This window comes from Achroia grisella, unplaced genomic scaffold (assembly GCF_030625045.1).
Source record: "Achroia grisella isolate CSIRO2021 unplaced genomic scaffold, CSIRO_AGI_Agris_v1 utg770, whole genome shotgun sequence".
Lineage (NCBI taxonomy): Eukaryota > Metazoa > Arthropoda > Insecta > Lepidoptera > Pyralidae > Achroia > Achroia grisella.
In genome coordinates, this window is record NW_026713016.1 from 1,856,008 (window position 1) to 1,882,930 (window position 26,923).

At 33.8% G+C, this 26,923-nt stretch overlaps 2 protein-coding genes across 2 annotated transcripts; one reads left to right on the forward strand and one right to left on the reverse strand.

Annotated features, from left to right (window-relative positions):
- Positions 1-3,324: 3,324 nt before the first annotated feature.
- Positions 3,325-12,094, reverse strand: LOC131850483 (uncharacterized). Its single transcript, XM_059200715.1, has 3 exons — positions 11,804-12,094; positions 10,754-10,955; positions 3,325-4,469 (listed from the first exon to the last, which is right to left on the reverse strand). Exons 1-3 carry the CDS (start codon positions 12,036-12,038, stop codon positions 3,713-3,715), a joined length of 1,194 nt encoding a protein of 397 aa, XP_059056698.1. The 5' UTR covers positions 12,039-12,094; the 3' UTR covers positions 3,325-3,712.
- Positions 12,095-12,530: 436 nt separating this feature from the next.
- Positions 12,531-23,033, forward strand: LOC131850434 (terpene synthase). Its single transcript, XM_059200648.1, is given in 6 exon segments — positions 12,531-12,670; positions 17,191-17,345; positions 19,232-19,610; positions 20,407-20,530; positions 20,940-21,067; positions 21,960-23,033. Coding segments are annotated over 6 exon segments (933 nt in total). The 5' UTR covers positions 12,531-12,625; the 3' UTR covers positions 22,062-23,033.
- Positions 23,034-26,923: the final 3,890 nt, after the last annotated feature.

A 26,923-nucleotide genomic window follows, 5' to 3' on the forward strand; every position in this document is an offset into this window, starting at 1 on the left:
TTTGTATAATCGCCTTAAAGAGAGAGAATATAGCCGAGTCCTTCTGAGTGTGTTTGCTTGAGGTATAATGTTATTATTGTTTAGTGCAACGTGTATGTACCTACTGTATGCATGTCACACGACTTATCTTGTTGCTAGGTGATACCGTTTTAGCTCTCTTAACGAATAAACGTGCCGTAACTCGCGTAGGCGTCCGTCGTTACTCTACGTACACTCGTATTCATTACCTGACATTACACGCTCGCATTTAATATATTTATAAAGAAACGAAATATTAATACGGATTGAACGGACAACAGCAATACGCCTACTAAATTCTAAAAAATCATCACAATATCGCGATTATTTTTCATGAGCTCCCGATTCTGAGTCAATCGGCGACCAGCATTGAAATGACGTGCTCATGAAAAGACAGTCACGATAAAGATGTCGTGTATAATGTACGATTGTAAAAAACCGTGAAAAAAGTTTAAAACACTATCTTTACACCAAGTTGCAAGGCACACATAATCGGACTTGAAACGGTGTTCATTGCTCGTTTCTAATCGACACTACACTATTGTCCAACAGTCCAATTGTTCGTCCATCCTTCCATGTCTGTACATGGAAGGATGGACGAACATATAAACGCCAGTTCGTAAATGTTTGACGGTGATGATAATTTAGGCTGAAAACTTCACTCAGATGAGCCAGACATCAACGTCCTCTATAGTCTATGAGATTTAAATTTGGAGCCTGTTTTGATAGATCGTCAGTTGGCACAGTTTTTTTTTAATAGATAATAATGGTTTAGTATGTATGTATATCTCTCTGTGCTAATGGTATACACTAGCGGGGCACTAGTGGAGGATGTCAGGTTAACAACAACAATAAAGTAAAGTCAGACAGCCATTGTGTCTCACTAGGAGTTTACTATGATGGTTTGCAGGGTACTTGCTTTACTGAAAATGACCGCTTTACCCTCCCTAGTTGTGATAGATTGGAATCATGTTGGACGATAGTATAGTCTGTGGTCCTGTGTAAACTTGAGATCATGTAACTAAATCTGTCCTGTGTAAACTTAAGACCTCATAAAGCGCTAGCGGTCAAAATATATGAGTATGTTTAAAATATATGTATATTGTACAATATATTGAAACATACGAGTATAATTGGACTAGGTCGCGACTACGAACAGCACTTACTCTTAATTATAATTAATATATAATTTCCAGTGCTCGTCTTATCAATTCCTGGGTCTCCAATTCGGTGACGTATCTCTCACAAGCTAATTTCGGTGTACACGTATATGTCTGTTCGTATAACACTATATGCCTGTAAGCAAAACTAGTATTCCATGTTCTGGATTAAAGTCCTAGTATTAACAACATTGTTGACTATTGCTAATAGCTTGAAGTTGTTAAATTTTTAGAACGATGAGGTGAATTTTTCATGTAATATTATATACGTATATATGTAAGTATTAAGAGGTCCTTTCGATAGCGATGACGTCATGATATCCTGTTAAAGCATATATATGTATTTTAAATAATAGAACGTTCTTAGAGGACAACTATTTTGTACTTACTGCCTATGCCATGTATGGTCGAGATTTTTTTAATCCAAACTGTGTCACGGTTTTACTTTCATACTAGTCTCTTGCAATAAATAAGACAAATGTCAAATTTCTTTTACATAACCAGAAAATAAAACTAAATACAACTTCAATTCTAGCTGTATTGAAGTTGTATTTAATAACAATTAGTATTGAAGCACACCTATATTTTCTGCTACATCATGACAATCCTATGGTCTCTCCTCTCCGTAGTAGGTATATCCTCTATGCCTACTAGGCTAGACTAACAGACTTGAATTATTTTTACATAGCTTGAATTTGTCTTTTCTTACACCGTTGAGTTTACTTAATCTGGTGTTTTGAAACTTCTTGAGACTAAAAGAAGTTGCTTCGTTTCTCTATGACTCCGCCAGCGCAGACACTACACTATGCTGTACAAATAAGCATTATGCAGTAGTGCAAAGCATTGTGTACGTATCTCTTCAAATTTGCTAAACCTAGACATCCTGCTGTACTCAACAGGATGTCATATATACATCATCCTAGAAAAGGTTTCAGACATATTCTTGTTATGCAATGTCATGAAAATTTTCATTATTATTATTATTATTATTACATAATAATAATGAAAATATTATGGGATATCTGACGTCTCACCTAGACGCAATTCTTATGCGGGAGGGCCTCTTAAACGCTCTAAACTACGAATGTTCGCTAGACCCTTTTTTGTAAGCTAATTGCCATCTTATCGTGTTGTTACACACTAGTCCTCTCTTTATTAAAGTAGTATCAATATATAATGATGGCTGTGAGGTAAATAATTGTAACAATTTAAATTTATATTATGTAAAGATATAAAAATAGTAACATAACAAAATGCTCTGTCGCAACAACTGATCTGACGCTGTATACATTTGCAACTTTTCTTTGGCGTTTTTTTACAAATGCGATGTACGATAAGTTGTTTAACACTTTTATGGTTCCGTAGATGATAAGGCATCTATATCGGCGCTTGCGGTGGTATAAGAAATTGAAGAAAAAAGATATTAAAGAGAAAAAGAAATTCAAATTGCTTCTCTATCTAATATCTACCATAATATAATGCGGAATCTTCAAGACTTTAAAAGAAGAATATCCAAAAAAAATCTAGTCGCATATGTACTATTTATTCTAAGCGTTATAACGAACTTCTCCGCCTATAAGTTTGTAAGAATTCTGTTTTACTAAACGAGCCAAGGAAAAGGTGCAAATAAAATTATGATCATTTTTAGCGCGTAAAATAACATAAGGGTTGCCATATGAAGAAAATAATTATTGAATTTCAGTTTCCAATGAATTTCCATAGCTTCTATCAAATAAGTACCTACTTTTAAACAGTTTTCTAAAAATAGTAAATACGTATTAATAATATAATCTACCAGGGAATATATTTTTTTTTACATATGGCAACCTGAAAATCAAGCTCACAGCTTTCTCCGCAGTTGCTCAAATTTCTCAACCCCATATTTCACTGCTTCTAGTTGCCATTGACAGATAAACACACCATTTATAAGTATCCAAAGTAATATTACATTGTCATTGTATCTTGAGCAGGTGACAACAAAATGGCCGCGCAAGACGGAAAATGTAATATTACTAGACTGTTCAAAATATATCACACCACGAGACAAATTATTTAATATTGTTGATGTTGATTGTTAATAAAATGCAAATAATGTAAATATCAAAATAAATTCTGTATTTGTATTTGAACAATTGTTTTTATAGCAACCCTGTCGTCCTTATGAAATAATGATCCACTCCTACGAAGTTAACGTAAAAAAAACGTTCTGTTTCATTGGTAAAATATATTTCTTTTATTCCATTTGCAGTATAGTTTTAAATCTAAAATTATTGATGTTATAAATAACAAAATAGTGAATCTCTCACAACTTAAATATTCTTTCTCTTTCCACTTTACAAAAGACTAGATAAAGAGACTAGAATTATATACGAAAAATCGTACCTACAAGAACAATTCAAATGATATAAGTATTCAATTTATGAATAGCATCCGAGTTGAACCAACCAGAACCAATGATACTTTTCATATTCAATCATTAAACGGAATGTGTACTCACAAACACGAAATGTGACAAACATCTATATGTCAAATTATTAATTATGTTTAACTCTGTCCAGATGACAAAACTTTGACACACTTTTTCTTGCATTTACATTCTGCTTTTTAGCTGAATGTACCAACACTTTCTTCTTCCCCTCCTCGAGAAGTAGAGGCGGCAGTGAAACTTTCCTAATACTGTACTGCTGGGGCAGACCATTAGATAATTTAGCTATATCATTCTGCTGCAAATCAGGAGAACATAATGGCTCCAACCTTGTTAAATCTCTGTGCCTAGCCGTAACTACTCTGTTATACAACTTGTTACCTTCTGATGCACTAAGTGCTGCATTTCCATTATAATTTCTTGTGTCAAGTGAAACAAATGACTTAGCACTATTTCTACCACAGTTCAAAGAAGATTCTGGTCTTGTATTCCTCATCCATCGAGATGATGCTATTTCTGATCTCAGTATTGAAGAATTCTGCTTCTTCCTGTGCAAAGGACTCCTAATTTGTATTGGTGTTATTTGCAACAGTGAACAAAATGAATCGGGTAATTCATACTCATCATTGTAGTATGTTGGAAAGAAAGATACCTTTTCACGGGAGAGTTTCGGTTCAAATAGGTCTTCAGCAATGGAGGGTCTGGGTGAATTTTGTGGGGTAACATCAGTGCTACTTTGAGAGAGACGCTCCTCACTTTCACTGAACTCCTCATAGTCACTGTAGTGTATAGCAATAACTTCTTCATGCTCCATTTGCCTATAGCATAACCTTTTCTCCGGTAATGGTATTGCTTTGCCAACAATTCTGGAAAATCAATAATAATAATAAGTAAATGTGGAAGAAACCAGCAAAAGTTAAGTTGAGAGTGAGACGACAGTGAGAATAGTAATAACATCATATAACTCATCCACGCTTGGCTAAGGCCCGCGTGTTTGAACGTATTACTTCCGTACAAATATATAAAAGAATAATAATATCTCAGGACAATTCACACAGCGCCAAGATAAGCAGACCTTGTGTTATGGGTACTAAACAACTGATATAAATGAATGTCATTTTTTTCTAAATAAATACATATTATACATAGAAAATACCCAGACCGATTAAAACAATCAGTCATGAATAGAATGTTTGTACTGTGCGAGGAATCGGACCCGCGACCATCGGATAGTAAAGCGGATCGGGTACTAAACCACTATACTACCAAGGCTATTATACAATATACTCTTATAAAATATGCATAACCACTAAATACTGATAATGATCATGACTACATGACCTTAATATGTCGGGTCTTAAATAGTGCCTTTGTCGATACAATAAAAATCAATAAAAGGGAGGAGTAGTTAGGAATTAAGTCTATTGTTTTATTGCTTATGAAATGAAACATCTGTCGTAATGGAATTACACAGCTGTATGTCTGTACAATTTGTACACCATTTGTATGTTGCAATTAATTTTGTTAGTATTTATAAGTAAATTATATACAGTAATACCTACCATGTATATCATGGTAATGAGTAACATTTTACTTTAGCATCATTCAAATGAATTTTAAGACAATTTTTTTTTTCAATATATAGGCAATTCGTACAGCTCCATCAAGAACCAAGCTAAGCAGTGCTTATATTACATACTACACATCTGATAGACAAACATAGATTTTTATATACATATAATATACATACTCAGACCAATACAAATATTCTATTCGTATCAAATATTATATCCAGACGACCTCTGTGGTCTAGCGGTCTAGCACACCGCTTTACGTCCGATGGTCGCGGGTTCGATTCCTCGCACGGCACAAACATTTGTATTCATGAGTATGATTGTTTGTATCGGTCTGGGTATTTTCTATGTATAATATGTATGTATTTACGAAAAAAAAAATTATCAAAAAATAATTATTTGTATCAGTTATCTAGTACTCATAACACAAGCTTTAGCTAGCTTAACTTGGGTCTAGATGGCGCTGTGTGAATTGTCCTGAGATTATTATTATTATATTATTATTATTATTATTATGTATTTGTCGCGTACAAGCAGCAACAAAACGCAACACAAAGGGAGCGTTCTGATTGGAGCGCACACCCATCCAATTCAAATACGCACCGTAATGCAACAGACTTAAAAAATCAACCGATCGATCTAACGTACATTTTGTTCACTCCACCAAATTTGTAATAAATAGTATATTTGCCATTAAATTCGAGACTATCAAGCGAAATCTATCATTTCTACAACCCTGTAATCTGCTGAAGACAACCTCACCGACCATCTGAGCATTCGAGCCGCATCATCACGTACCATTTGGACCTTCGAGCCGAACGATCAAGCAAGAACGAGCGAACCATTGAGGACTTCATCAGATTACTCCACACCAAGACGTCTACATTATCAAAACTGAACCTTGAGCAGCAGCAACGCATAGTGGGAGACCTGGACAGACGAGATACCTGGCAGATCAACTCCGATAATACAGCGCAAATCGGTACGACCACCAGATATCCTATCCTACCCCTATCCTGTACTTGTGTTCTGTATTGTGGTAAATATCTATTGCAGTGTCTGAGACGCAGTGAGTTACCGGTATTGCACAACAGAGCAGCTTGCCGTCAGCTAGCAACTGCTTCTACTGTTTCATACGTGAGTACTCCACCTTTCACTGTCTACCAATATGAGTGAACAATCATCCACATTAAAGTCTCTTTCTAAGTCGCCATGTAAAATAACAATTACAGGCGATGATAACACGAATCAATTAATTCGTGATTTAGTCAAAAAACGATCAATTATCAAAGGCCGGTTTACTAGATTTCAAAATTTTATCAATACTTTTGAAGTCAATACAATTCTTTCTCGTCAAACAAAGGCAGATTTGAAGCTACGAATTCAAAATGCTGCAAATCTGTTCTCTGAGTTTAACAACCTTCAGTCTAAATTAGAAGAACTAGTTTTAGAAGTAGATTTAGACGAACAGATCGAACAAAGAGGTCAGTTTGAAGACAGCTATTTCAACACACTGTCTCAAGCTGAGTGTATGCTTAGTGGAGAAGATGACGCGTCATATTCTAAATCATGCCCCAATTCTAACGATTCCTTGAAACTTCCAGTAATTTCGGTACCTACCTTCACAGGGCTCAGCGATCAGTGGTTACAATATAGGGACATCTTCCTATCATTGGTACATAATAACACGAATATAAGTAGCATTCAAAAGTTTCACTATTTAAAATCATCGTTAAAAGGCACTGCAGCTATGGTTATCGATTCGTTAGAATTTTCGGCTAATAATTATTCGGTGGCATGGGAACTACTCTTAAATCGGTTCAATAATAGTAGATTATTAATACATAACCACGTAAAGGCATTATTTACTCTTCAAACCGTGACTAAGGAGTCGCCAGATCAATTGCGATATTTAATCGACACTATTTTAAAAAATCTACGTGCATTAAAACTGTTAGGTGAACCAGTCGATAGCTGGGATACACTTATTATGTACATAATTGTATCTAAATTAGACAAAACATCCGAACGCGAATGGGAACAACATAAAATCACAGTTTTAAAATTATTTGGTAACTCCGAATCACGATTGACGGTAGATATGTTATTAGCGTTCCTAAAAGATCGGGCTGACATGTTAGAAACATTACTTGCGTCGCACAACAATTATAAACACGATTCAAATAACAAACAAATTTCAAACACGACAAAACACAACGTACATTGTAATGTTTCTACCAATAAGCCACAAATCCACACGAAGAGATCTTGTTTATTCTGTAACAACGGTTATCATCAACTATATGCGTGTCAAACATTTATAAGCACTGATCTAGATTCTAGGCTAAAGTTCGTCAGTGAAAATAAATTATGCGACAACTGCTTGCGACCGGGGCATCGCCCGAATGAATGCAGGTTCGGTGGATGTAGGAAGTGTAACAAAAAACATAACTCATTGATTCATAAAGATGGTGAAGTTTGCAACTTGTCACCGGTAAGCGAACGGAACACAGCTGCATTATCTATGCACTCTTCATTCACCGAGGCAGGGGGGCGCCCCGCAGCCGCCGTCATTGGTACGGATCTTAACATTAACAAATGCTCACGCTCATCTACGCACACTAATACATTATGCGCTCAGTATTCCTGTACGCAGCCGGTTCTTTTATCGACAGCGTTAGTCGATATTTATGACAAATACAATAATATTCACTCTGTTCGCGCGCTTTTAGATTCAGGTAGTGAACGATGTATTATGACGCAATCTTTATGCGATATACTAGATTTACCAATTATACAGTCCACTCAAGAAATTCGTGGGGTTGGTAATTCGATAACACAATCGACAAAGATGTGTGATATTGAATTGAAATCCCGTATTAGCTCATACACTGCGTGCATTCGATGTATTGTATTGCCGCATATAACATCTACGTTGCCAGCGATACCGAAACAATACGCGCAGTTTCGTATCCCTGATAGTGTGCAGTTAGCAGATCCGTACTTTTGTGAATCCCAGAGTATAGATATTTTAATAGGCGCTGATATATTCTGGGATTTATTAAGTAGTGGTAGAATGCGATTACCTAACGGTCCGTTTTTGCAAAATACACGACTAGGCTGGATTATATCGGGTTCTGTAGGTGTAAACACGCAGAATACCGGTCAAATCCAGTGTAATTTTACACACGTTACCGATACTCAATCACAACAATTTAGGGAGCTTGAGAAAGTTACTAAATCATGTGAGACGCAAACTGATGACCAGCGAGAGTGCGAAAATCCTTTCATTACAACTACGATGCGCAATAATGATGGAAGGTTTTGCGTTCGCATTCCTCTCAAGTCATCACCACATGAATTAGGCGAATCATATCCTCAAACCCTAAACCGATTTTCAACGTTAAATAGGCGATCACAAAAACATGATAATCATAAATTTCTATACTGCAATTTTATTCATAAATATCTACTCAAATTTAAATGTACATTTCACGGCTTATTTTCGGGACAAAGGGTCAAATTATTTTTCTTTCCTACATTTTCTCAATTATACCGTATGAAGAATACATTTATATGTATACGTCAATTTATACACTACGAACGAAATTTTAAAATTAATAGGCTACTATTAATGAACCACAAACGCAAACGTTTACCTTATGCAGCACCACAGGCGTTTCGATATAACATACGGGAGCAGTGGTGTCCTATTGCAAGTAGGAACCTTGCAAGAAAGATTCCACATGAGTGTATTCTATGCAAGCGTATACACGGTAAAACCTTGCAACCTCTCATGGGTAATCTTAGGCTTAGGGAACAGTTGAATGCTACTTATCCATTTATAACCTATGATGTGAATTATGAGGGACCGAAGTTTATATTGAATTGTAAGGAATTGGGTTCTAAACCCTCAATCATTTGTTTATTTGTATGTTTCGTGACACACGCAGTGTATTTGGAACGTACAAGTGATCTATCCACTGAAGCATACATCTTCGTTTTGAGGCAATCTGTTTTGCGTCATGGTAAGCCGCCTAATATAATGATTCAAGTTAATAAAATCAAATGTAACACAAACGAATTAAAAAAATATATATATATATCTAACTAAAGCAAAGACATATAACTCAATTAAGTTTATCCCCCCTCTGTTCTCCTCATGTTGGCGGGCTGTTGGATGGTGGAATATGCACAAATCATTTGAGTCTAGTTGTAATATAGGTATAATATAATAATATAATTATAAGTAAGGCACATTCAAAGTTTACTACAATACTGACTCAAATTATAGCAGTCCTAATTCCTCTGCTATTTTCCTCAATACTGATTCTATCCTAATAACCTTCAACCCTAAGTCCTGCACACTCCCTGGTTGGTCGTCCGCTTACAGCGCTAGTTTATCAGGACAGGAGAACTGATACAGGGCATTTGTCGAATCCTATCAAAAGGTGGACCAGAATCGTCATCATTCTGTCATTCTGATCGCAGCGGGTAAGGAAACACATGGAAATAAGAGAAGACTCAACCGCAGTTCACATTGGAACCACTCAAGAGCTTCCAAGGCCGGGGGCATGTCGCGTACAAGCAGCAACAAAACGCAACACAAAGGGAGCGTTCTGATTGGAGCGCACACCCATCCAATTCAAATACGCACCGTAATGCAACAGACTTAAAAAATCAACCGATCGATCTAACGTACATTTTGTTCACTCCACCAAATTTGTAATAAATAGTATATTTGCCATTAAATTCGAGACTATCAAGCGAAATCTATCATTTCTACAACCCTGTAATCTGCTGAAGACAACCTCACCGACCATCTGAGCATTCGAGCCGCATCATCACGTACCAGTATTCATGAATATAAATGTTTGCATTGGTGAAGAATCGAACCTGTGACCATCGGAAGTATAGCGGTGCATTAAACCGCTAGATCACTGCAGTTAATAGGTAATTAACATAATGAATTTAAATTTCATTAAAAGCAGTTGCATAATTTAAAAGATATAAGGGACCAGTCCGCGGCGCGAACTTTGTGTTATATCATCTAACAATACAGCTATCCTCGAAATGTATGTTTGCTATATACACTCTATTTAATTCTATACATTCCTAATTGTCCTGACTACATTAGCACTCAATTTAATCTCTATGGGGACAAAACCAGTCACTTTCTACTCACAGCCAGAAATTCTTACTTCATATCTGGCTCATTTGTCAGGCTTTATTCATTTTTCTTTCACCATTAAGGCTATCAAATTTTAGTATGCACTGCACTGCACTGTGTAATGTACATCACAGTAGGTTTACATTTCAGTTATTGATTATGAAAAAACATTATTAGTTCTTAAAATTTGTAAGCAAGCAAATATTGTGATTTTTTATTTTCAGATATCAACTTTATTACTGACAATAAATTTATGGTAAGACTTAAATCTGCGATCACATTATCAGTTTCAGCCTGTGCTAACAACACCATTCAGTTGGAGCATTTCCAAAAAACTAATTAAATTGTGTCCTGTGGCTTAATTGGATGGTCGAGTAATATTACTATTAGAAAGTACCACAATTACCTGAGCTGTGGATGTAACTGTCTCCATTGCTTGCATTCCTCAATGACCTGTGGTCTTGTTGACTTTTCACCATCTTCATTGTAAAGTGTTCTTTCAATCCGTTCCCACTCTGATGCTAATGTCTTAGTGGCTTCTGCCGTGTTCCTACGAAACGCAGATCCTGAACTACTGTCACTCTCTTCACTATGCAAATCAGGAGTACCTGAGACAATATTTTACTTAAGAAAATCAGTTACAATACTCAACATTTAAATTAGTTTGCATTAGCAATATTTAATGTTTTTTTTTGTTATATTCAAGGCAGCTGTGAATTTTTCACAATGGTAACTTGATATTTAAATTTATTTTAACAGTTTATTTTTTAGGAATAACTGGATTTTTTCTGGATGATAATAGAATGGAGCCATTGCCTGCACTAACGGTTTACACTGGTGGAGCACCAGTTGAGAATGATAGGATGAGCATAATGGCAGGTCATTTAGCTTGGTGACAAATTTAGCAGGAATTTATCACTATGGTTTCCAAGGGGTACTGCATGGAGGCCAACCATTACATGGTACATTGCTAGTAATGGGGTTATTAATTCACATTACTAACAATCTCCTCCCCCCCAAATTAATGAAATAAATATATTTATGTAGAATAGAATAGAAAATCATTTATTCAAATAAACTTAATTTAAGCACTTTTGAATAGTTATATTATAATATTTATATGTATGAACCTGAAAAACAATTAAGCACCACTTTGTAAAATTTTGTGTGGAAATATTTGGGATAAGAAAGTATGTATTGGTAATGTGGAAGTTTTACACCATCTTTGTAAATAATGTTCATTGTAATACATTTTTGGTGCAATAGAATTAATAAATAAAAGGTGAAATATTCTGCACTAATCGTCTAATGATATATGCTAAAAGAACAGTGGTGAATTTGCGACATAATCTAAGTAAACTAATATACCACTGGTAGGGCTGCCAGCATATTGAACAGCCTATCTTTAAAGCAGGTGGGTGAACCAATTAATATTATTGAAAAATTAGTAACTTACCTGTTTCGCTCTCAGAGAAAAAGTCGGAAAAGGGTGTTCCTGCCCTTTCAACACAATCGTAAGATTCAAAAGAGTAATTTAAATTTCTATTATACAAAGTGCTAGTGTTCCCCGACAGAGCAGGTAACTCGTGCCCTAGGCGATAACCGAACTTCTGTTGATTGATATTCGGTAAACAATCTATTATTTTACATAAATTTTTATCTCTAGACGATACGTAATTTCTAGCAGACATAGTCAAAAACTGAAGAAGTTATCAATTTGTTTCCCTACATCCATTGTTGTGTGACTCTAATTCACAGAACACCAATCTCTAATTTCTATAACTAAATTACTAATACTATTATTGTTATTGTATTGAACTGAAACCATAAAGAAATTTAAAAGATTTTGAAAAATGATTTCAACGTTGATGATAATAATAGATCAATGCAAACAAATACTAGTATAATAATGAAAATAATGTTATCAGTGGCATTAACTGTCGACTGTCAATGTCAAGGTTGTAGACACTGAGCAAGTTATCACTGTGTCTCTTGTGAGAAGTAGCACTTCTTGACGAGAAGGTACAAATCAAAAAGTAAAGTAATATACAAAATGGTATGGTGTATTTATGCAAATATTGTAGGTAGACGGATACCGTAAATTTGATTTGATCCAACGATTGACATTTAGCTTAATAACTTGACAGTTTATGGTTAAACATAGAGTACTTTTGAACATTTTCGGAATGTACATTTCCTATCTATGTTTTGAAAAATCAATATAATTTTAAATTAATAATATATTTTGCTTTACTTTATATATTACAATAAAATAAACATGTCGCAAATACATACAAGAACCGGCAATAAAATTCAAGACGAAGTAAGTATTTTAAAATGTTTAACCCATTGTAAGTAATGTTAAGTTTACGATCGTATTTTTTTAAATTTAATTTATTATCAGAATCATATTTTACAACAGATATGATTTAGTTCATGCTTGTGCCACAATTAGCAGTTCGCTTTTATTAAACGTATTTTAAACCTTGCCGCTTAAGATACTATTATTTTATAATTATTATATTATTTTTGTAAAAATCATTACTCAATGTCCTTTGTAATAAATCATCTCAGATTTGGCCACGTTCGTAACTGGGTATTTATGAGTAGGATGCACCGCAATTGCCTACTGAATGCAGTTAAAAGGAGGGGATCACTACATTAAATATTTTTTTAATTACTCTAATCTGCTCTCTTTGTATTCTTAAGTTAGTGTTTGATAGTTATTTTTATTCAATCTTTTGTATTAATTGAATAACTCATACATCTTATTGATATTTTATTTTTTATTTATTTTATATATTTGTATTAATGTACCTTATATATTCAAGCCTATGATTTAAAAAACTCAGAGTTACAACAAAGTAAGTTATATACTTGCTTAAATGAACAAATTAATTATAGGCAAATAATATCAGTTAAAATACTGGCAAGTAAATAAGACCATAATTTCACAATTGAAAGTTTGTTCTATATACAAATCCTATGTATGTCACCAAATTTTCACAAAGGATATTTTTTTTTATTTGGTCCTCATTTTTCAACTACATCACTTCCATATGATATTGCTGAGGTTAAAAAAATAGTCTTCCTAAATTTGTTTGTCCCATAGGTCAATGCCTCCTCCAATTTATTTATAGTTTAGCAATAATTGCAGAGAATTTTTTTTACACCTAATTGCTAATTTCTTACTCTACATCTAATTTAATTACACAGCGCTATCTAGTTCCAATAACCAAAATAGCACATCTTACTACTAAACATTACTTCTCCGCTCCAATTAATCCCCCATCCAATTCAAACAAGGATCTAAATTATGACAGCCTACTGTGCTCTTAAACTAAAGTTGTATTCGTCAAGTAAGAGTTGGCCCACAGCTGCTCTATAAGTCCATTTGTGCATTTGGAGTACCATCTGCACTCACCCTCTAAGTGAAGCTGTAAAATCCAACTATGGCCAACAGCATTAGAATAATTAGAAAAAAGCACTTAGACTTAGTAATTTTTTTTCACACATTCATACATTGTATAGAAAACATCCAGATCAAAACAACAATACAATTATTGATATAAAACCCGCAACTCGCAATATAATCCTGCTGGACCATTAGGTTGATAAATATAATGGACTTTTGTAATAATAATAATAAATAATGTTACAGTCACAGGCAGGAAGGTGCAGTTAATAACTAGTTTTTTTATAACACAAACCGTAACAAGATATTATTCTATACTTCTATACTAATGTTATAAAGAGGTAAAGTTTTTAAAATTGAATGTCCAGTTGGATTAGTAATAATCTCTTGTATTAGTATTCCAATTTTGAAAATTCTATTATTGTTTAGATAGTTCATTTATCAAGGAACATGGCTGTGGAACATCTTGCCATGATCAATATGAGCTGAGCTGCAATGAAAAATGTTGCAATTGCAAGGAAATTGTAACACAGACGAAGTAGCGCGGGTCACCCAGTAATATATATATATGTATACTATAGGTACTGTGACAACAAAATTTAGTTTGATATTTATAATCTATATACTTATATATATTTAAATTTGTAATCCTAAATACAATGCCTATCAGTTATATAATCTACGAAAAATTAGTTATTCTTTACAAAAACAATTTAAGGATTTAATCACACTATTATTATCATATTATGATAAAATAAAACAAAAATAATAACTCTATTTATACCTACAATTATTACTAGATAAGATTAGAAAGCGTTTGTATTTTCGCTATGCGCTTACTTGTCATTACACTTTTGTGTATTTATTTGAACAGATGCCGGTTTGCTATTGTGGACTGGTCTATATAAGATTATTCAGAAATAATTTATTACCATTTTCCCTATAGGTACAAAGACGTTACGGTGTTGTTTACCTACTAGTTCGCATAATAATGTTACAACGAGTGTTGAATAAAAAACAAATTGCTAACGTTAATACCAATTTTTTCAAAATGCATTTAAATAGTGATAATGGCGATTTAACATATGAAGAAGTATGTATCTATTTTATAAGATTATAAATTTTTTACTGCGTATTACTAAGCTTGTGAGGCTGGAGTAATATCTACATGTACAACGGCCCATGTTTTTTTTTTCGGACTACTCTAATGCTGTTGGCCGCAGCTGGCCTTTACAGCTTCATTGAACGATAGGGGACGAGTGCAGATGGCACTCCAAATGTGCTTATGGAGCGGATGAATACCAACTCCCACCTGACGGATACGACTTTAGTCTGAAGGCACCGTTAGGGGTTCGAATCTCGGCTCAGGCCGACGTAATATCGATCCCCGTTTGTATTGGACGGGGGATCGATCAAAGGGCGTCCCCTTCGATCGATCCCTCATGTGTGAAAAACTTAGATCATATTATTTAAGAATGCATTGTATACTTTGATGTTTTGAATTCTACTTATGCATAAACCAAGTTTCATGACTGTTTATTTAGCGCTTAGAGATATTTACTGAGATTCTTTAGCGAGATAGTTTTTTTTGTACAGTGGCCTGCAGCTTGCTTTATAAATAAGTTGTTTCGGGTGAAACATATTAGGGGACAACGAAAATAACTTCTGTTCTTGTATATTTATTACGATCCCGGTGGTCTAGCGGTGTAAGCGAAGGTCGCAGGTTCGATTCGTCTCACTGTACAAACGTTTGTATTGATGAGTATGATTGTTTGTATCGGTCTGGGTATTTTATATGTAGATATAATATAAAAAAATGTATTTATACCAGCTGGCTAGTACTCATAACACAAGCTCTGCTTAGCTTGCGATAAGATGGCGCTATGTGAATTGTCCTGAGATAATATATAGGTAACAGTTGCCACTTACCATCCGGTGGATAGTGAACTTGTTTGCTATTTGAACTTCAGTATTTTTTTAATGGATAATAATGGAATGTTGCAGACGCCCGCGCTAACGGCAGCAAGGGCAATATAGTGGACGAATGAGGTAGAGGCGGGCCGCGCTATGTTTATAATGTTGATAATATGTGTATATCTATATATAGCTGAGTACTATAAGACAGCCATAATTAATTTTATTTAAATAATTAATCTTATTTATAAAATTAATTATTGCTGACAACGCTGCTGACTTTTACAACCGCTGGTTTAATATGTTCTTAACTCTTGTTCAGTATTCTTCTAAACTTTTGTTACTTGCACAGAAAAGGGCGAGCACAATAGATCTATATAGGTCGCAGTACTACAGTCTGTCTGTTTGTTCCGGCTAATCTCTGAAATGGTTGGACCGATTTTACGGGGCTTTTTTTGACAGGTAGATGATGTAATAAGGAGTAACTTAGGCTACTTTTATTTTAGAAAAATAAAGTTAAATTCCAAGTAGACCGTCGCTAGTACACACTATAAATACAGTGGAATTGACAAATATCTCGATTTTTAGCAACAAAATAACAATTCTTCTTCATTGTATCCTCATGACGGAGAGATAACTACGAGGGTTCCACCAAAGCAATCTCTGTATACTCAGGCATGATGCATGGGTACACAAAGATACCCACCTCTGTCTACCCATTTCAGCCTTTATACAACTTGCTTTGCACGCTGTATTTCGATTGAGGAGTGAGAGTAGTAAAATTAGAGAATAAGAGGGATAATATAACAGTTATTCGAAATATTAATAGTGAATAATAATAACACTATTGCGCACTGAAATAAGTACAAAAGGAACACTTTGCATAAATGTGCTTAACAAAAGGCAGCCTTATCGCTTATACCGATCTCACACAGACAAACTGAATGTTAATCACAGGAACATCATAACATGAGTACATAGCTGTTTTTTTAGATAGGTAGATAATTGATTTATTATCAACATAACACAAATAATACAATTTACAATAAGACACAAAATGAGAAATAAATAATAATATAGAAAGTTGGCAATAGGAGCTACCTCAGCTGTTGCTGTTATAAGCACAATCACCTATATCGCGCGGGTTATCAGGCAGCCCCCATTACTCATAAAAAAAACAACTAAGATGCGGGTTTTTTACTATATACAGATTCATATAAATTTATTATATTAAAAATAACAAAACATAAATAAATTTTATTTTTTGTTATTTACCGATCTAGGATACACAAATAATTTTAATGGTTGATAATGTAACTGTTCTCCCGACTGCGCTGACCGTCTACGCTGGCGAAGTGCCAGTGGAGGATGATAGGATGAGCATGAGGTCAGGTCAGTTAGCCCATCGTGTTAAGTTCACCAGGGATTTATCCCGATGGTTTCCAGGGAGAATAGCGTGGAGGTCAACCTGACATGGTAAAACAGTTTTTAACAGTATGTAATGATTGTTCCAGAAAATCCTGCTGCCGTTTACATACATTCAGCAAGTACCAGGGAAGCAGATACGGACCAAGCTCACCTCGGCGTTTAATTACTGGCTGAAAGTGTCAGATGAAAAGTTGCGCGCCGTTGGTGAAATCGTTCAAATGCTGCACAATTCTAGTTTACTGTGAGTACTTTAGTACGACGATGAACTACAAAATATATATGTTGTTTTTAGTCACATTAATAAAATTACTAAAATATAGGCTGCTCCAAGTTAGATAGATAGATAATAGTTTTTATTTGTATCTTAGTACACACATACAGGCTTAATTACAACATCAAATGACAAGTACCTACAATATAACAGTTCAATAAGGGGTAAACCTGCAGTTACTCATAATATTAGCTATCTGCCAGTGAAAATCACGTTAAAAACGCCCCGCTACAGCTACTGATTAGCAATAACAAAAAGAGAACCGAAAAAAATCAATTATTTATGTGTATTTAGTACATTTTATACATTTAGTGAAAAGTTGTGAATTTGAAATGGCGCTCCAAACCCGCGGAAGGACTTATGGAGCAACTGAAGGCCAACTCCCGCCTGACGGATACGACTTTAGTCTGAGGGCACCGTTATCGATATTACGACGGTTCGAACCCGAACCTCGGCTCAGGCCGTCGTAATATCGATCCCCGTTTGAATTGGACGGGGGATCGATCGGAGGGTACCCATCTAAGAGTAATTTTATGATGATGTAGAGTAATTTTGTGTCTATATTACAATAAGTTAGCAGACCTTATTTCATTCTCTACCAGTCAACTGCAACTGGTGCTCTGCCAGCATATATACTGTTAGCATAGTCGCGTATACCAGTTTGTTAGGAACCTACGAGTTTGCGATAAAATTTACACATGGTCCTTTCTCTCTCCTTTTTTTTGCAAAACTATTGTGAATTTGTAATATATTAAAGTGATTATTATATAACTTAAAAGGGTATAATATTTACTTATATGTATCTTATACTTATATACATCTCATATATTATGTAGTTATTATATATTATAGCTCGTGACCACGTCTAATGCAACCTAGTCGAATCGTTGATAGACGTAAACACTTTTATTTACCATAAAATCATTCGTGTTAAGTCCGGGTTAACAATATAAATTATCACATATTGTTAAAAAATATGTAAATAACTTCTTGAGGAAACATATTCACATCATATATTTCAGTGCGCAAAAAAGAGTTATCGTTATTATTATCATCTATCGGCTTTACCTTTTACGATTAACCCTTTATATCTCTTAAAATAGATTTTGTTTTGTTATTAAATAGTTATTAAGATAGGGCTAAAAATATTTCATTTTTACAATAATCTACGATTTTCCTTTACTCTTCTTCCTCTCTTAATTTATCACTAATAACCACTTTATTTATCATCGTATCATGGGAATAATAATATTTAGTAATTATTGAGAATTTTTTACATATAATACTATATGTAAAAAAATTCGAGCAATTCGCATTATATAATAACCTTTAAGAAATATTTATATTTTTGACGGCTAATAAACATAACGCCACCGCTTTATTGCTGCCGGTCGCGGGTTGGTTTCCTCGCACGATGAAACATTTATATTGTATTTATTTATGATTGTTTGTATTGGTCTGGATATTATAGACAAACATAGGTTACTAGATTGCGCTATGTGAATTGCTTCAAAATCATTATTATTTATTTGGTGTAAGGTGTATAGGCATTCGAAATTATAATAACAATCTCAGGACAATTTACACAGTGCCGTCTAGACCCGAAGTTAGCTAGCTAAAGCTTGTGCTATGGAGACTGTAACTAATGCAAATACATAGATTTTTTCGTAAATACATACATATTATACACAGAAAAATACCGAGACAAATACAATGATACTCATGAATACAAATGTTTGTGCCGTGCGAGGAATTGAACCCGCGACCATCGGAAGTAAGGCAGTGTGCTAGACTACTAGATCACCGAGGCCGTCAGTTGAAATTTATTATTGAAATTATTCATTCATTTATTACAGGATCGACGATATCCAAGACAACTCCATCCTTCGTCGGGGCATCCCTGTCGCTCACTCCATATACGGGGTGGCCAGTACCATCAACGCGGCGAACTACGTGCTGATCATCGCTCTGGAGAAGAGTTTGCAGTTGGGACATCCTATGGTAATATTTTATAATAATAATATCCCAAAATTTACACGGGCCATCTAGGCCCAAGCTAAGCAGAATGTGTGTTTTGGGTACTATACAACCGATAAAAATACTCAGTCCATACAAGTAATCAAACAAATTAATACAAATTTTATTATCTAGGTATATCTTGCTAACATTAAAAGGAGTAACTTAGGTTACTTTTGTTTTAGAAAATCTATTTATTAGAATATCAAAAATCTATTTATTATATAACGTGGACGAAGTCACGGGTAACAGCTTGTCTGGAATAATAATTGAAGGGACATACAGCTGGACTTCTACTGTTTCAGTTGGATGTTTTTTCTTTATACTACTATAGCGGCAAACAAGCATACGGCTCATCTGATGGTAAATGGTTACCGTAGCCTATGGACGCCTGAAGCACCAGGCGTGTTACGTGCGCGTTGCCGTCCCTGAAGAAACCTTAATATAACCTTCTTGAAAAACCATGGTTGATATAAAGCAGCGGAATTACTGGATGCGGTTAAAAATGTGTAAAAGACAGTTTCATCTCATATTTGATATTTTATAAATATGAAGTTAATAATAGGTTATTCGTCATTTTGAAATAATTAAGTTCGAAACCCCCCCCCCCCCCCCACCCCCCCCCCCCCCCCCCCCCCCCCTCCCCTCCCCTCCACTCAACATCACAAGTATTTGTAGTACCTACAAAGAATCTTAAAATTTTTAGAATATTATCTTTAAATATACGTATAAAGTAAAATCTTATTTTCTTCTGAAATTAAGGACCATGATAAAAGTGTCTAGACAAAAAGGTTGCAGATTGTTTTTGATTGGCATAAAATAAATACACGTGATCTTAGTAGTTCCCCCCATTGTGATATTTCGTGATTTTTGTCAAAGCCTCACGTGTTTATTAGATGGCCCCTAAATGGCTGAAGGGATCTTAATGCAATTTGGCATGAAGATAGATATAGTGAAAGAACATAGCCTATCCGATCATAAATGTAATGAAATCACTGGTAACACATGTCTTAACTCTCGTTTACAATGTTTCCAGTATTCAGAGAACAAAAGTTTCTGCGAGGACCTGACTGAGGGCAAGTTCAGCTTCCCCATCATCCATGCAATCAGGAACCAGGAGGGCGACAACCAAGTGCTCCGTATCCTTTACATGACTAACATCTGCATTCATCAGCAGAAACAACGTTTTCCTCTCTATTCTCTTCCAACTAGCAATTAACAATTAATACATTTATAAATATAAATTTATAACTTCTCAGTTACAATAAAACATGATTACGCGCAGTTATCTCTTATAAAAGAGAGATATTGCAAGTTAATTTAAGTCGCTTTCGATGGCCAGCTGAATATAACTGTCAGCGCCGCTCTACAACAGGTATCTGAACGCAACCAATAGCGACAGCTGGTCGACAAAAGGTCGTGCGAGGAATCGAACCCGCGACGTAAAGCGCAGTGCTAGGCCACTACTAGAACCACCACCACCTAAGCCGTCTATTACTAGCCGGTTGTAACGTTACTATTAATGATTATACTTTAACAAATGATCAGACATATTAAGACAACGCACTCGTGATGTGGAAGTGAAGAGATACTGCATCTCGCTTCTGGAGCGTCTTGGCAGCTTCCAATATACAAGGGACACGCTCATCAAGCTTGATGCTGAGGCACGTGCTGAGGTAATCATTAGTAATATCCACTTAGTCCACTAGGCATCCCCGCCAATTCCAACGGCGATCAAAATTACGAAGGCCTGAGGTTCGAACCCCTTGCAGTGCCCTAATACTAAATTCGTATTCTTATTATATTCCGCGGATTTAGATATGTAAGTGCCATCTGCACTCGCCTACTATTGTTCGGTAAAGCTGTAAAGGCCAGCTGCGGCCAACAGTATTAGAATACTCCGGAAAAAAATAATTAAAAAAGAAATTAAATAAATGTCTTCAGAGAACCGACGAATGAATGTGTCTTTAAAAATGAAGTCGTTTCAGTGGAAGCGATATATTATAATTATATATAGATATTGATTAACACAGAAAATGTAGTCTATTTGAAATCCGTTGCCATGATATATTTGGTCTGTTATCATATTTCTATTTACTGTGAGCGTATGTTAATTTAAGTTAATTCCATACGTGTTAATTATATGCCTGATAATATTTTCTAACATAAAGATAAAGTATTGTCTCGTAATGGACACAATGGAATTTGTCAATAACAAATTCTAATGCACAGTTTAACAACACATTTAATTTCTCATTTTAGTTTTTACATGGATTAAATTTGGAGTAATAATTAGTGTAACAATTAGAAGCAGTAAAGTAAAAATACATAAATTCGAAGGTATACAAATAATAAAAATAAAAACGCCTGATCAACGCAATTATCAAAAATTACTGCTGCAAAGTTGGCTGTAAAGTCTGGAATAGAAATGGTATATTTAAACCTATATTTAAAAGGTTCTGGGTTCAGTAATCTTTAATAGCGCCAGAGGCTAGAAGAATACAAGTCCAGATCTGACATAGATTTATTGTTTTGTATTCTCGATTCAATGAATTGATTGTCTTTCAGATCGCGTCCCTTGGTGGTAATCCACAGTTGGACGCGCTGCTCGATGAGTTATTGAGCTGGCGACGAGACAACATACAGAACAACGGCATTGAGAAACAGTAAAATGGGCTACTTGTAACTTAAGCGGCTGTTAGTAAGACATCGAACGAACTTATTGGACCAAGGGCTAACAACCAAAAACCTTCAAATAAATGAAGGTAACAAACTGGAGTACTTTATGATGATAATAATTTGGTTTCTTAAAAAAATATTACTACATGCAATTTAGGGGTGATCGATAAACATAGTCGTTTTTACAAGTTTATCGATAACATCGATGTATCGATGAAAAGTTTTAAATAACATCGACAGACATTATACAAAGAAAGTGATAAAAAATATTGATGTTTCGTCTTCAGCCATCTCATTTCGTACCATCTTGCTTTTTGTATAGTCTTTTACCTTGTGATATCCCATATCGCAAAGAAAACAGACTATAGGCAAGATTTTGCATCTTTGTTTATTTTCTATATATTACGGTGAGTGTTCGGATGAATACCAGTTGCTAGTTTCACCACCGTACCGCCCGCCAATAACTAAAATATCATCCTGATCATTGAACGAACAGCGATCCTCCAACGTGCTGTGTTCTACAAACTTATCACACACAACCACTTTGTGGAATCACCTCTCAGCAATGGTATTACCGAACTGATACCATGATAAACCTTCAAGAAAAGAGCTTATTCCTTCTTCAAAGGCCAATAACGCACTTGCGACAATTCCCCTGTTGTTGCGGTGCACAATGGCGGCGGTAATCATTTACCATCAGGTGAGAAATAAGCTCGTTCGTATGTAAAAAAAATACAAAACACTAGACGATACGAAATGCGAAACATCACTGTTTTTCATTATATTTTAAAAATATATCGATACTCATAGATTTCAACAACGATGTTTTTCTAATATGGATCATCCTTAATGTAAATGTAGTGCTAATTAAAAATATTATAAAGTTATATCTCGTTCGTATATCTGGTGGAAATGATAAATAACGGCGGTATACATATTACGTAAAGACAAAATTTTTTTTTTAAGTGTCAGTAATTACACATACAGCCATATTTGGTCAGTATTAAACTGCAGTTGCAAGAATGTCCACATTATGTGTGGTTATATTCTTTTTCATTATATTAGAAGACTAGTGAATAGTTTGAATTGAACTTATTAGATACTAGCTTCTACCCCGCGACTTCATCCGCATGCAATTACCTATACAATGTGTTTTTCTAGGGTACTGTCTCATCTCTACTAAATTTCATTCAAATTCGTTTAGCTATTTTAATAATAAACAGATTTATAAGACAGTTGTAATATTAGTAGGTGTCTTTTTATATAATCTGTAGAAGAAATAGCATCCAATTTGAAATCTGTACTTATTAAGTATAAATTTTTGGTAATATTTTTTAAATAAAATCAGTTTATAAAAATAGGAATACGCTTTTTATTATACAGATAAATTTGAAGTGTTACAGTTTAACGGTCTAATTTGTAATAAAAAGTTTCCATAAAGTCGTTACAGTAAAAATTTACTTCTTGATTTAAAGAATTATTAGTAATCACTATTTATGAATGACTTATAGAGGTTTTTTATAAATAGATATGTAATTACTGATTTATAATTATTAAAAGTCTTAGTTATTTAATGATATTCCGAATATTCAATTATATATAATTTCTAACATCTCAGTCATAACGATTCAAATCACTCATTGAGAAATTATCATTAACTAATTAAGGATAGACACATCTCTTAGCTCAATTTCTCTAAAAATTGCTGACTCCTTAGGCCTCGCTACTGGATTTTTAAATCCATACTTACATAGTAACTAGAAACTTATTTTTAAACATTTTAAGGCATGTACTTATGTGTCTAATTGATAAAAAAATATTATTTTCTTATTGCCGTCCTCGGTGGTGTACCGGTTTAGCACTACTTACTGCCGATAGTGATGATGGATGGTATTTTCGACTCTAGTGCTGATGATGATGATTTAGTAACTGTATACAAGTAAAGCTTAGTTTGGTGCTGTGTGAACTGTCCTGGGTTATTATTTTAATTAAAATAATTTGAATAAAATATGCTTAGATTATTTACTAAAGATGATACTTAAAGGAAAACAAAATATACATATATTTTGAACTATTGTGCTTTTGTAATAAACATTCTTTTAGATAAGATTTTAATTTATTATAGGTGTGTTTATTTCTTTTTAATAAAAAAGGTGTGTGTATCGTAGATTGTAGGAGAATCGAGTAATATTAATTGAGCGCTAATTATCAATTATAAGTTGATCTCTAAAAAGATGTTATAATTTTATCAAAATGTTATGTTTTATATAGTACTTTATTAGTTTAATAAGTTTATATAAATGTAATGTAAACACGTCCTGTTTTACTAGGGAAGCTTTGTTAGTTTGAAGTTTCAATGAAAACAAAAAACAATATTTTGCATGCAATAAAGAAGTTTATAATTGTTCTAACGATACAATGTGTGTACTTATATTTATTAAGCTAATTAAATTTGCAGTTTGTGCCATTTTATATCATAAATGTTTAACTGTTAGCAAATTTACAATAGAATTGATGTAACATCTTAACAGTAATTTTAACAATTAAATTATCAAAGTAGAAAAAAAGTAGAAATTGCTGGATACCTCTGGTTTATGGTTATTATAGAAATAAATGATCTCAAAATCTTTCTTTTTGGTCAAAATCTGTCGACACTTAATAGTTTTACTTCGGTTATTTTGTCTTAGGAAACCATGAAATTAAGTTATTTTTATTTGGGATTGAAATCCTGTTGATGGTGATTTTTAATATTTTTCTAAATTTCTTTACTTGTTACGCATTATTATTAATTTGTAAATGTAGAGTAAATGGTTTGCGACTAGTACTTAGATGGCGTTATTTTGAAATATAAAGAATTAGATTCATGCATAATTGATAGATTTATATACCTATGTGCAATTATTTTGGAAAACACGTTTTAATAGATATTTTATTAAAAACTAAAATCAGATTTAGAGAAGCATTATCACCTCTCGAAATCAGATATAGGTTAAATTACATAAAGCATTTATATACTGGATACAAAGCAGTTTGTTTGATTGTGTATTTAATTATTGTTTTTATCACTATATAGGTATTTCAAATTGTACCAACATGTGTATAGGATTATTTAAACACGTGTGTATGGAAAATATAAGACAATTTCATTCAATTCACCTCTGATGAACCCAATATTTACTGTTTGCTTTAATATTCCTGAAATAAATTATTTGAGTAGCATATGTAATAATATATATACTATCATCTGACGTGTTGCCAGATTTGTTAATAATTTGTAGACTTTAGATCATAGAGTAGAGTTATTAAAAATATATTAGAATGAAATTCCTTATAATATTTTATTACATTATCTCTTTCTGATGCATCTATAAGATGATATATTAAAACAACTAAAAGCTTTCTAATGTAACGTAAGTAGAAAACATTCCTAGTAGATTTAATGAAGCACTTGTATGTGTGAAACAAATATATCACACTTTTTGTCTTGAAAAATTCACTTGAAATGCGCATTTTTACTTCAATTATTATCACAATTTGTAGTGATTTCAGTGCTTCATGCTTCTACATACATTATCATAAGACTACTGCTCTGCTACCATTTTTCTAGTAATAATAAAAAACTAAAGTATAGTTGTAGTACATGGCAAGTTTGAATAGACTTTTACCGGAGATGCAATTTTAGTGACTACGATCGGAACATATTTATCGCTTAGTAAATACTAATAGACCTCATAAAATATTTATAAGATATAGTATATTTTGTTTGTATCGTATATATCCATTTTATAAATAATATATTTCATACTTTTTTTTATTTATTAAAATATACGCCTTTATGCGGTTGTATGCCCTACCTTAGCTATATTTAAAATGTCTTCCAAAATATGACAATACAATATCGTTATCACGATGAAAATTAACTGTTAATTAGACTTGTAGAATTGAGTAAAACATGTCACAAGAACATATCTAATGGATCAAAATAAAGCTTTGTGTGCATTATTTGACTTTTATTTTAGTAACCTACTAGTAGTCCCTGCCATGCTAAAAAAGGGTATGTTACTTACATGTAACATACCCGTCCCGGTAAAACAAGTTGATTTACAAATCGTGACGTGACGTGGGACGTGAGTCCCACCAAACTGATGACATCCCTCAGTATGGTTTGAACTGATTATCCTTGTTTGCTAGTTGCTAAGGAATTTTATAAAGAACAGAACAGCGTGGGAGTCGTTTTTTCTCCACATTTCACAAAATCTTAGAGATTTATTTAATTCGTCGACAATTGTTAAAAGACTACTTACATAATAAAGAAAAAAGTTTTGATATTTAATGTAATAAATTACTATAACAACCTAGTTAAATTCCGTCACTAATGCTCTACATATCTATTACACAAATTAACGTACTCTCCTTTTAGTGTGCATTTTATTCTAAAAAGTAAACTCCGGAATCACTGCACTGTAATATATTAAGAGTGATTATATGTTAATGATAGCGAACCCGGAAAATGTTCCGGTCGAAAATGAAGCGGCACTGATCAGCTCATATTCTGTTTTACCATCAAGACACCCATTGAAATATTCTCATAAAATTCCATTCAAATAGTATTATTAATTTATCAGTTACGTGACAAGCCTAGAACTAGCGCTGTGTCTAGAACAGATATTTCATAGTTGTACATATTAAAAACATAACTATTGTTATAATAAGAAAGTGGTAATCGTAAATAAAAGATAGGCTGTCGTTTATGTAATTTATTTGCTTTTTTTGTATATATTTGTCACAAACTACAGAACTGCGACTCTACAAGTCGAGGATATTATTGGACCAAATGCTCCTGAACCCAATAT

Excerpts from the sequence above, each read along its gene's own strand:
- LOC131850483 (XM_059200715.1), bottom strand. The coding sequence starts at position 12,038 with ATGTCTGCTAGAAATTACGTATCGTCTAGAGATAAAAATTTATGTAAA. Across the intron at positions 10,956-11,803 it reads TTTCTCTGAGAGCGAAACAG|GTACTCCTGATTTGCATAGT; the intron begins GTAAGTTACTAA and ends ATATTGTCTCAG. Across the intron at positions 4,470-10,753 it reads CAGTTACATCCACAGCTCAG|AATTGTTGGCAAAGCAATAC; the intron begins GTAATTGTGGTA and ends TTGATTTTCCAG.